Below are 11,556 nucleotides of genomic sequence, written 5' to 3'. Positions count from 1 at the left end.
AGAGCTGACTTTGTGCCATATCTCAAGTGCTTACTGACAATGTTTAGATTGATGTGTATTCTGGATATATTATTACTTTTTGTACTAAATACTTTGCTGGATTGGATTAACTGGACCTTTGCTGGCTGAACCAGGAGGGTTCTGTTGGACTTTTCCGGGTCAGTGTGGGACTCTGAGGCTGTTTTGGTGAGTTACATCAATACTGTAATCGTTTGTTTGTTTAGTAGTGATCTGACAAAGCTGTTTACTGAACCTGCTGTGGTTATTGGATCTTTAAATGGTTTATACAAATCACAAGAGTCTTAGTTTTCCATAGACACCTGATATGAGTTTATGAGTTCACTTTGAACTTCGTACTATCTTATGAAATCAGTGAATGTCTTCAGTCCAGTACACAGTGCACACATTTTAATCTGCAGGAAATTTATTATATTTACAATTTCCACAAGAAGCAGAAAAGGCACTCAGTTCAGTCTTCTAATTCTAAAACTTTATTTTCACCAGAAAATGTTCCTCGACCACAAAATACATGTGACACCTTTAAAAATACAGTGTGAAAATCATATGTAACAAATGATGACTAAAACGGTGTTCTGCTGTCAATCACCTATTTATCACACCAACATTAGAAGACCTGAGGTCAAACCACCAGAACTAATACAAAGTGACAAGTGGATCAAACTAATGCATTAAAAGGTTATAAAAGTAGCATCAGGAGCCCAAAGGAATAAATAGGATAAAAGCATTTGTGCAAATCAAAAGTAATTCATTCTAACAGTGAGTGCCCTGTCAGTGCTGATAGAAACTCTTCTAACAGGGAACAACACACTTTCTGCTTTACAACCATCTCTGCACGGATGAGAACCAGGAAATCTTTCAGCATTTATTCCATGACACAAACCAAATCATTCAGCTGTGATCGAGTCGTTAGAGAACGGATGTTCAGTCAGCCGGAGGTCTGAGGTCAGTAGAAGAAGGTGCCGAAGTCGCCCATGCCGTTGCGTTTGAACTGGTTTCCCTGAATAGAGACGAAGACCTGGTGGTCCATGAGATCCTGGACAGCTCGGCTGCAGGACGTCTCCTTGTTTCTGCTCAGCTGACGACTGAAGTGCCACCTGCGGCCTGTAGAGGGCGCCCCATCACTGTCTGTGTTCTTCTCTGCTGCCGAGCTTCTGGTCGGTGATGATGATGATGATGTGGAGATGAAGAGAGGATCTGTAGCTCCTCCATGCTGTTTTCCTTCAGCCGTGTGTGCAGCAGGGTCTTCTGGGAACACAAGCGGAGTTAAATACCGACTGTACCGAGCTTTGAACTCATGAACCTGCCGTGATGTCAGAGCTCCGCCCACCTTCACTTCTTGGTTGCTGTCCATCGTTGGGTTTCACCAGAATCACCCCGTAGCCCTCGTTGTTGTGGATCACGTTGTTCTCCATGGTGATGGACGGCATCGCGTCCAGCTCATCAGCAAAGTCCTGCAGACAGACACACAATATCAGCAAGGAATCGCACACAGAGCCGCGCACACGCTGTTCATGTGTTCATTCAGCACACTGACAACACGTTTACACGTAAACATCCCAACGGTTTCCAAGGAAACGCTGCAGTGTTGGTCTCTCACCTTGATGAGGATCCCGTCCTTACAGTGATGGATGCCGTTCCCAACCAGACTGCATACACTGCCGGGGTAAATCTCCACACCGGCCCCCTGAGCAGACACACAACACACAACACTCAGTACAAACACACAACACTCGGAGGTTCTCCGTGAGAACAACTCAGAGGTTCTCTATGAGAACTCACCTTGGAGCCGTACAGGTCGCACATGTTCATGGTGAGACGGGCAGATGTTCTCACAATCACTCCGGTGGTCTCACACTGCAGAACACAGTTCTCCATGTTCACCGTTCCCTGACGCACACCTGTCCGAAAACAAACAGGAGCATTGACGACGACAACAACAACAACAACCAGACAACAAACAGGAGCATTAACAACAACAACAACTAGACAACAAACAGGAGCATTAACAACAACAACAACATAACAATAGGAGCATTAACAACAACAACAACAACCAGACAACAAACAGGAGCATTAACAACAACATAACAATAGGAGCATTAACAACAACAACAACAACAACCAGACAAAAAACAGGAGCATTAACAACAACAACAACATAACAATAGGAGCATTAACAACAACAACAACAACAACCAGACAACAAACAGGAGCATTGACAACAACCAGACAACAAACAGGAGCATTAACAACAACAACATAACAATAGGAGCATTAACAACAACAACCAGACAAAAAACAGGAGCATTAACAACAACAACAACATAACAATAGGAGCATTAACAACAACAACAACCAGACAACAAACAGGAGTATTAACAACAACAACAAAACAATAGGAGCATTAACATTAACAACAACAGAACAATAGGAGCATTAACAACAACAACAACAACCAGACAACAAACAGGAGCATTGACAACAACAACAAACAGACAACAAACAGGAGCATTAACATTAACAACAACAGAATAATAGGAGCATTAACAACAACAACAACCAGACAAAAACCAGGAGCATTAACAACAACATAACAATAGGAGCATTAACAACAACAACAACAACAACAACAGACAACAAACAGGAGTATTAACAACAACAACAAAACAATAGGAACATTAACAACAACAACAGTATTAACATTAACAACAACAGAACAATAGGAACATTAACAACAACAACAACAACAACAGAACAATAGGAACATTAACAACAACAACAGAACAACAGAAGCATGAATAACAACAACAACAGAACAACAGAACCATTAACAACAACAACAACAACGGAACAATAGAAGCATTAACATTAACAACAGAACAGTAGGAGTATTAACATTAACAACAACAACAACAACAGAACAATAGAAGCATTAACAACAACAAAAACAACATGAACATTAACAACAACAACAGGACGTCAACAACAGGACAACAACATCAACAGGACGTGAACAGATGTAAGTACTGGACATATGAACAGGAACATTTCTAACTACAGATGTGCGTCAGGCTGCTGAACATCCTCCGGATGGTTATGGTTCTTTACACGTTTTAACTTGACAACAACAACAACAGAACAATGTAAAAACTGAGTGTGTGTCGATGAAGGTCCAAATGAATCTTTAATGAAGTCCAGTACTGAGATGATTTCTCTGGCAGTGGAGTTGGAAACAGTTTCTCTGCAGGCGGCCGCTCAGCTCTCAGAGATTAAAAAGTGACACCTGTAACACACTGTGTAACACACTGACAGGGTTAGGGGGAGGAGCCTCTGATGCAGTACTCACACAGAATGCCTTCAATAGCATCGTGTTGGATGAACTTGATGTTGGACAGTCGGACATCAGCTCCTGTGGACTCCATGAAGGAGTCGCCTTTGTTTTTCTTTTCAATCACCACCTCATCAGGAAACCCAAAGCCTGCAAACAGGAAGTGTGTCAGGACACAACCGCTGAGTACACCGGAGGTGTGTGTGTGTGTGTGAGAGTCTCTGTGTGAGTGTGTGAGTGTGTGTGTGTGAGAGAGAGACTGTGTGAGAGAGAGTGTGTGTGTGAGAGTCTCTGTGTGAGTGTGTGAGAGTGTGTGTGTGTGTGTGTGTGAGAGAGACTGTGTGAGAGAGAGAGTGTGTATGTGAGAGTCTCTGTGTGAGTGTGTGAGAGTGTGTGTGTGTGTGTGTGTGTGTGTGTGTGTGTGTGTGTGTGTGTGTGTGTGTGTGTGTGTGTGTGTTAGACTGCACTCTCCACAGCAAATGAACACAGATACAGAAGAACTCGGTTTAAATAGAAACGAACATGTTCTTTGGCAGTAAAACAAACTCTGACATGAAGAACAAGTTCAAATAATCAGTAAATAATAAGTTAAAATAGTCACAGAGGGTTTAATCTGTTAGTGGTTAATGTTCTTTAAACTCATTAAGACAAATAAATGAATAAAAGACAAACATCTAGATTGTCTATCTGTGGCTGGATGTGAGAGGAGACACTCATCAGATTTGTCTCTGTTGTGTTTATTTGCCGTCTCTCTGTTGTGTTTATTTGCCGTCTCTTTTGTGTTTATTGACCGTCTCTGTTGTGTTTATTTGCTGTCTCTCTGTTGTGTTTATTTGCTGTCTCTCTGTTGTTTATTTGCTGTCTCACTGTTGTTTTTATTTGCCGTCTCTATTGTGTTTATTTGCCGTCTCTGTTGTGTTTATTTGCCGTCTCTGTTGTGTTTATTTGCCGTCTTTATTGTGTTTATTGGCCGTCTCTTATTTGCCGTCTCTCTGTTGTGTTTATTTGCCGTCTCTTTGTTGTTTTTATTTGCCATCTCGGTTGTGTTTATTTGCTGTCTCACTGTTGTTTTTATTTGCCGTCTTTGTGTTTATTTGCTGTCTCAGTTGTGTTTATTTGCTGTCTGTTGTGTTTATTTGCCGTCTCTGTCGTGTTTATTTGCTGTCTCTGTTGTGTTTATTTGCCGTCTCTATTGTGTTTATTTGCTGTCTCAGTTGTGTTTATTTGCTGTCTTTTGTGTTTATTTGCTGTCTCACTGTTGTTTTTATTTGCCGTCTTTATTGTGTTTATTTGCCGTCTCTGTTGTGTTTATTTGCCGTCTCTGTTGTGTTTATTTGCTGTCTCAGTTGTGTTTATTTGCTGTCTTTTGTGCTTATTTTCTGTCTCAGTTGTGTTTATTTGCTGTCTCACTGTTGTTTTTATTTGCCGTCTTTATTGTGTTTATTTGCTGTCTCTGTTGTGTTTATTTGCCGTCTCTGTTGTGTTTATTTGCCGTCTCTGTTGTGTTTATTTGCCGTCTCTGTTGTGTTTATCTGCCGTCTTTATTGTGTTTATTGGCCGTCTCTTATTTGCCGTCTCTCTGTTGTGTTTATTTGCCGTCTCTTTGTTGTTTTTATTTGCCATCTCGGTTGTGTTTATTTGCTGTCTCACTGTTGTTTTTATTTGCCGTCTTTGTGTTTATTTGCTGTCTCAGTTGTGTTTATTTGCCGTCTCTGTCGTGTTTATTTGCTGTCTCTGTTGTGTTTTTGCCGTCTCTATTGTGTTTATTTTCTGTCTCAGTTGTGTTTATTTGCTGTCTCACTGTTGTTTTTATTTGCCGTCTTTATTGTGTTTATTTGCAGTCTCTGTTGTGTTTATTTGCCGTCTCTGTTGTGTTTATTTGCCGTCTTTATTGGCCGTCTCTTATTTGCCGTCTCTCTGTTGTGTTTATTTGCCGTCTCTTTGTTGTTTTTATTTGCCATCTCGGTTGTGTTTATTTGCTGTCTCACTGTTGTTTTTATTTGCCGTCTTTATTGTGTTTATTTTCTGTCTCAGTTGTGTTTATTTGCTGTCTTGTGCTTATTTTCTGTCTCAGTTGTGTTTATTTGCTGTCTCACTGCTGTTTTTATTTGCCGTCTTTGTGTTTATTTGCTGTCTCAGTTGTGTTTATTTGCTGTCTGTTGTGTTTATTTGCTGTCTGTTGTGTTTATTTGCCGTCTCTGTCGTGTCTATTTGCCGTCTCTGTTGTGTTTATTTGCCGTCTCTCTGTTGTGTTTATTTGCCGTCTCTCTGTTGTGTTTATTTGCCGTCTCTCTGTTGTGTTTATTTGCCGTCTCACTCTTGTGTTTATTTGCTGTCTCTCTGTTGTGTTTATTTGCTGTCTCTCTGTTGTGTTTATTTGCCGTCTCTCTGTTGTGTTTATTTTCCATCTCTGTTGTGTTTATTTGCCTTCTCTGTTGTGTTTATTTGCCTTCTCTGTTGTGTTTATTTGCCTTCTCTGTTGTGTTTATTTGCTGTCTCTCTGTTGTGTTTATTTGCCTTCTCTGTTGTGTTTATTTGCTGTCTCTCTGTTGTGTTTATTTGCCTTCTCTGTTGTGTTTATTTGCTGTCTCTCTGTTGTGTTTATTTGCCGTCTCACTCTTGTGTTTATTTGCTGTCTCCTCCACAGAACAAACAACTTCTACCTTCTACAGTGATGGAGTCTGAGATGAAGATGGAGCTGATGACACTGTAGGTCCCTGGAAGGATAATCACCACGTCGCCCTCATGGCACGAATCCACTGCTGAGACGGGTTCTCTGTGGAACTGAACACAGGACACGTCTCATTTCTGGGAAACAGGCGGGCAACAGGCAGGGAACAGACAGGGAATAGGCGGGACACAGGCGGGACACAAGCGGGGAAAAGACGGGACACAGGCGGGGAACAGACGGGGAACACAGACATGGACACAGCCGCGACACTAGAGATGGTTGTGTCAGAGCTTTATGACTCCAGCCATTTTCCCAGAATGCCCTGCCTGTCAGGATCACATGTGGTACTGACCTGGATCTCGGTTTCCTCAGAGGAGCACAGAGGACTGAGTCGAGCACTGAGGAGGGACTGGAGCTGGACGGCGCTGCAGGAGGCCGTCACGACATGAACCACCTTCCCCCCTGAGGCCCGCGGGCCGCGGCTCTGCACGCTCTGCTGCTGGGCATTTCCTTTGTAGGCCAGAACGTACCTGGACAGGGTTGGGGAGGTGAAGGAAAAGCTGGAGAGACAGTGTTGAGGACACACACAGATGTCCTACCTCAGCAGGGGGTTCTCGATGATGTGCAGCTTGCGTTTGAAGGTCTCCAGTTGGTCGTAGAGCTTCAGGCCCTCCACCATGGACACGTTGTCCAGCTCCGAGTCCGAGTCTGAGCTGAGGCCGCTGCGCAGCTCAGAGAACTGCTGGAAGCAGCGGGAGCAGCTGTGCAGTAAGGACTGGTACTCTGCCACCAGGCCTGCGGGAACTCTGTCCTCTAAGATGTCGTAGAAGCTGAAAGAAGACGCATGTTAAAACAAGACTCGTGGACACCAACCAGCACGCACCGATAAGACACTCTGGGTCCTCACAGTCTGAGACGAGGCTCCACACAGCGGACAAAGTAGTCAAAGTCATCGTCTTCATCCTCCTCATCCCACTGCCTCCAGATGTGTTTATAGAAGAACCTGAGGAAACAAGAGAGGGACAGGATGAGGACAGACTGAGACAGCTGGACAAAGCTCTGCATCAGACTGAACTCAGGACCAACCAGTTTTACCTGAGGTGTTCGAGAGCCAGAGCGGTCTGATCAAAGTCCCCGGACTCGTCGTAGACCACCTGCAGCTCCTGCAGGGGGACTCTGTGCTGCGTGGCGTCCAGAAGAGACATCATGGCGTCCTCTGTGAGGTCAAAGCCTCTGGTGTCACACTGCAGAGGAACAACGAGCTGCACACACGCCTTCAGGTCCTTCAGGTCCAAATCTTTCACCTGAAACCAAACACACGTTAGGTGGAACTGAACCCGTGAACCACTGAAACACAACAGAACTAGTTTACATGTTTAATTATTAAAGCTGGTTCACATGACGACTGAACTTCTGATCAAATGAAGGTTTACAGCATCAGCAGAGACGTGTGTGATTGACAAATGTCTAACCTCCACCACAACATCAAACACATCTGTCGTCCACACAGCCAGCCAATCACACGGCTCCAACACTTTCTCCAGGTAGTCTGCAGTGAAGTTTTTCACCTCTGAGGACTTACAGTCTCCTACAGGGAACACACACACACACACACACACAGAGAGAGAAAATGATGCATCTGTTGACTCAGCACTGTCACTGCAGTGTGCATGCATGCGTGTCTGGGACTGAGTGAGTATGTGTATGTATGTGATTGTGTGTGAGTGAGTGAGTGAGTGAGTGAGTGAGTGAGTGAGTGAGTGAGTGTGTATGTGTGTGAGTGTATGTAAGTGAGTGTGTGAGTGAGTGAGTGAGTGAGTGAGTGAGTGAGTGTATGTGATTGTGTGAGTGTGTGGATGTGAGTGAGTGAGTATGTGTGAGTGAGTGTGTCTGTGAATGTGTGTGTGTGTGAGTGAGAGGGAGTGTGTGTGTGAGTGTATGTGTATGTAAGTGAGTGTGTGAGTGTGTGAGTGAGTGAGGATGTGAGTGAGTGAGTGTGTGTATGTGTGAGTGTGTGTGTGTGTGTGTGTGTGTGTGTATATGTGAGTGTGTGTGTGTGTGGATGTGAGTGAGTGTGTGTGAATGTGTGTATGAGTGAGTGTGTGTGTGTGAGTGAGAGTGTGAGTGAGTGAGTGAGTGAGTGAGTGAGTGTGTGTGTGTGAGTGTGTGTGTGTGTGTGTGTGTGTGTGTGAGTGTGTGTGTGAGTGAGTGTGTGAGTATGAGTGAGTGTGAGTGAGTTTTGAGTGTGTGTGTGTGTGTGTGTGTGTGTGTGTGTGTGTGTGTGTGTGTGTGTGTGTGAGAGAGTGAGTGTGAGTATGAGTGAGTGAGTGTGTGTGTGAGTGTGCGAGTATGAGTGAGTGAGTGTGTGAGTGAGTGTGTGAGTGAGTGTGTGAGTGTGCGAGTGAGTGAGTGAGTGTGTGTGTGAGTGTGTGTGTGAGTGTGTGTACCCAGCATGTAGTCCTGGTAGGCCTTGAACCTCTCGTAGAACAGCAGCTGTCCGGTCTGAAAGGTGTCAGGAAGAGTTGAAGAAGCTCCTCCTCCATTACGCTCAAACCTCTGCAGCTGTGTCCCTGACTTCTCAGTGTTAAAGTGGTCTGTACCACTGTCTTCATCATCATCATCATCATCCTCCTCCTCACCATCATCCTCCTCCTCTTCATTCTGAAATAGGACTGTTAGAGAAAATAGATGTTTGAATCCTCTCTGGATCAGCTGTGCCAAGAAAGATACACATTCACAGTCTGTCCACCGTCTGACTGAGGACATCGTGTTGTCCTCAGATCACAGAGGACATCGTGTTGTCCTCTGTGATCTGGACCGATAAGACACGCTGATGTCTGTTTCAATCTGCTGCACAGAAAGACAGATAAACAGCAGAGCTGCATCCCAGCAGCTCCTGAACAGGCTGAATGGTGACACATTAATATTACATTAATATTACATTAATATTACATGAATATAACATTAATATTACATGAATGTAACATTAACACGCTATAACATGACCTCCTGCTGACCAGTGAACACGTGACCTCCTGCCACACACCTTGAGCTACCTCCAACACCGCAGGGCCTCCTTCAGACAGGCCGGTGTTCGTGTCCCGGTCAACTTTAACGGCAGAATCCAGATCAACCGACACCGGGTCCGACATGTCTCCAGTGCACGCGGTATCCCGTGATTCTCGCTCCATGGAGAACTTAGACGAACTTCCAAGACTTCTGTTTAGCGGCTAAAAGCCAAAAGACGTCCCGGTTTGATCTCGAGCAGCTAAACTGGCAGCACACACCCTGAAACTTTCAAAATATCCCGGTCGGCGGAGCCACAGCCAATCACAACAGGGCAGCGACAGGATGTCCCGCCCACCCTGCTCTTGTTGGACATGAGCGGGACGCTGCCTCGAGCCTCCTTCCGCCATTGACACTGGGATGTAGAGCGAGCCTGCGTGCGCGCGCAGCCCCAGATGATGTCAGACATCTGGTGGTCATACTGACGTCATGTATGTGTTCAGCCTGTCAGAAACTTTACGGAGTCTCGTCCTACTGCAGCAGCAGCTTGGAGCCGCTGGGAGGCAGCAGCAGCACCGTGAAGGACACCCGGAGCCGTAGAAGAAGAGGGTCGAGCGGGACTGCTCGGAGCGCCAGCAAGCAGGTAACCGCTTTAAACCGTCTGTGCACCGGAAGACCAACTCAGAGAAACAAACATGGAGGTCTGGGAAATGAACGTGGAGCATGGAGCACGAGACGCCGTCTAACTGAGCCGGAAGCTGCTCTTTGAAGCATCACCAGGTCGGTTAGCATTAGCATATAGCCGCGGTTGTGCGGTAGGAAGTCACGTGTTTACCACTGATGTCGTCACGGTCCTCGCCGACCCGTCCTCACGGCGAAGACCCAGTAAGGACGGTTCTGATGAGCCTCAGCAGCTTCTGGTTAAGTGTGTTAGTCTGCAGGTTTGTTCCGACTTGTGAGGACCTGCTGGAGGACTCTGGTGTTCTTTAGTCTCACAGAAGTCAGTGACGCAATCTGTCCACCTGTCCTCTGTCCATCCTGTCCTCTGTCCATCCTGTCCTGCTCAGAGACAGTTCAGTCTGCTGAGACACAGTGACTGTTGGACCCTGAGATCTCTGATCCACATCAGCTGGCTCTATCAGAACCTCATGTGATGGGCTGGAAATATAATGACATCCCACAGGTGGCGCTGTCTTCTGTCTGTCCTCTGTCCTGACCCTGTCCTTTGTCCTCCGTGTGTCCTCAGGTTGGTGGTGTAGCTGCAACCTTGGTGTGATGATGTGTGATGAGACAGACAGAGACCGGGACACCATGTTGGACAGTGATGAGTTCGATCCTGAAGAAGCAGCCAGCAGAGCGCCCTTTGACCCCGAGCTGGACCACAGTGACGACGGGGAGGCGGAGCTCTGCGCTCCAGCTGCTGTTCACGCGCCTCAGAGCTCCTTCAGTCTGAGCGGAGGAAGCTCCGCCTTCTCCGACCGCAGCCACAGCATCTTTGACCTCCTGGACAGCGTGGACCACCGAACTCTGTCCTCTCCGCAGCAGAGCGTCCCAGACGGGACGTTCGCTCCACCGAAACCTCCCGACCGCAAGACGAGCCGTCCTCCGTCCGGCCGCCCCACACCACCTAAGAAGAGAGGAGTGCCGGACTACTTGGTGCACCCCGAGCGCTGGACACACTACAGTCTGGAGGACGTGCCCGAGACCAGCGACGAGGACAACTGCAGGGCAGCTCACGTCTTCCTGTCCGGTCTGCAGCCGGAGACACGCAAGGACTCCTCTAGGGACAAGGTGGTCTTCAGACCAAAGAGACGGAAGATGGACGCTGATCAGCTGTCAGCTGACAGAGGGAAGGAGAGGGGGATGCACCTCAGTCACCTGGAGGACGAAGAGGAGGACGAGGAAAAGGAGGAGGAGGAGGAGGAAGAGGACGAGGAGGAGAACGAGGAGGAGGACAAGGGCACGGCAGGAGAGGAGGCTGGAGGAAGGAGGACAGAACAAAGTGTAGTAAAGACTGAGGAAGGACAGAAACTTAAAGAGAGTGGAGGCGTGGGCAGGGCTGTAGGTCGAGCTGTGGGCGGAGCTGTGGGTAGAGCTGTGGGCGGGGCAGAGGAGAAAGAACAGGGACAGAAAGACAACGCTATAAAAGGGTCCAGTTTTACCTGCATCAGGAACACAAAGGGGAAGAACTACAGGAAGAGTTCAGGACACGAGGACAACTGATCACAACACCTGACAGGCAGCAGACATCCTCTCAGACCAATCTGCTGCAGCAGAGGTGGGTGGGGCATAGTGTCCTTAGGTCCTCAGTCAGATCCGCCCCTTACTCCTCCCCAGCTCTTCCAAATATGGTCACTTCCTGCTCCAAACAACCAGATGGTGACATCATGCTGAGTGACACCCAGTGAGGCTGCGAGGAGATGGTGGATGTTTTAAAATCTTCATGCTGTGAAGTGTCACCTCAGACTGGAGGTTCATTGCAAGTCAGATTTTTACTTCTGTGTTTGATTGATTCTCAGTCTTCAATAAA

General features: G+C 46.5%; 2 protein-coding genes across 3 annotated transcripts; one reads left to right on the top strand and one right to left on the bottom strand.

Annotated features, from left to right (window-relative positions):
• Nucleotides 1–475: 475 nt before the first annotated feature.
• Nucleotides 476–9,389, bottom strand: shcbp1 (SHC SH2-domain binding protein 1). Its single transcript, XM_069718452.1, has 13 exons — nt 9,067–9,389; nt 8,468–8,692; nt 7,493–7,608; nt 7,116–7,324; nt 6,928–7,023; nt 6,620–6,850; nt 6,373–6,550; nt 6,013–6,133; nt 3,368–3,499; nt 1,801–1,919; nt 1,619–1,705; nt 1,349–1,472; nt 476–1,263 (listed from the first exon to the last, which is right to left on the bottom strand). Exons 1-13 carry the CDS (start codon nt 9,209–9,211, stop codon nt 965–967), a joined length of 2,082 nt encoding a protein of 693 aa, XP_069574553.1. The 5' UTR covers nt 9,212–9,389; the 3' UTR covers nt 476–964.
• Nucleotides 9,390–9,426: 37 nt separating this feature from the next.
• LOC138632695 (U5 small nuclear ribonucleoprotein TSSC4-like) lies at nt 9,427–11,420 on the top strand. Of its 2 annotated transcripts, none has more exons than XM_069718450.1 (2): nt 9,427–9,669; nt 10,273–11,420. In XM_069718450.1, the coding sequence occupies exon 2, from the start codon at nt 10,302–10,304 to the stop codon at nt 11,247–11,249; it is 948 nt and encodes a 315-aa protein (XP_069574551.1). In that variant the 5' UTR covers nt 9,427–9,669; nt 10,273–10,301; the 3' UTR covers nt 11,250–11,420. The 2 variants fall into 2 exon arrangements, with proteins under 2 accessions (XP_069574551.1, XP_069574552.1); XM_069718451.1 differs by lacking the exon at nt 9,427–9,669 and adding an exon at nt 9,680–9,806.
• The last annotated feature ends 136 nt before the right edge of the window (nt 11,421–11,556 follow it).

Source organism: Brachyistius frenatus, unplaced genomic scaffold (assembly GCF_029030835.1).
Source record: "Brachyistius frenatus isolate BFR_SWC_R1_liver_20210118 unplaced genomic scaffold, ASM2903083v1 Contig_191, whole genome shotgun sequence".
Classification (NCBI taxonomy): domain Eukaryota; kingdom Metazoa; phylum Chordata; class Actinopteri; family Embiotocidae; genus Brachyistius; species Brachyistius frenatus.
This window is presented reverse-complemented; position numbering and strand designations above follow the sequence as displayed.

What these genes read in the sequence shown, in the direction of transcription:
- shcbp1 (XM_069718452.1), bottom strand. Translation starts at nt 9,211, where the DNA reads ATGGAGCGAGAATCACGGGATACCGCGTGCACTGGAGACATGTCGGAC. An exon ending in ATCGAGAACCCCCTGCTGAG is followed by an intron (nt 6,551 to 6,619) that starts GTAGGACATCTG and finishes AACCCTGTCCAG; the next exon opens with GTACGTTCTGGCCTACAAAG. An exon ending in ACAGCAACCAAGAAGTGAAG is followed by an intron (nt 1,264 to 1,348) that starts GTGGGCGGAGCT and finishes TGTTCCCAGAAG; the next exon opens with ACCCTGCTGCACACACGGCT.
- LOC138632695 (XM_069718450.1), top strand. Translation starts at nt 10,302, where the DNA reads ATGATGTGTGATGAGACAGACAGAGACCGGGACACCATGTTGGACAGT.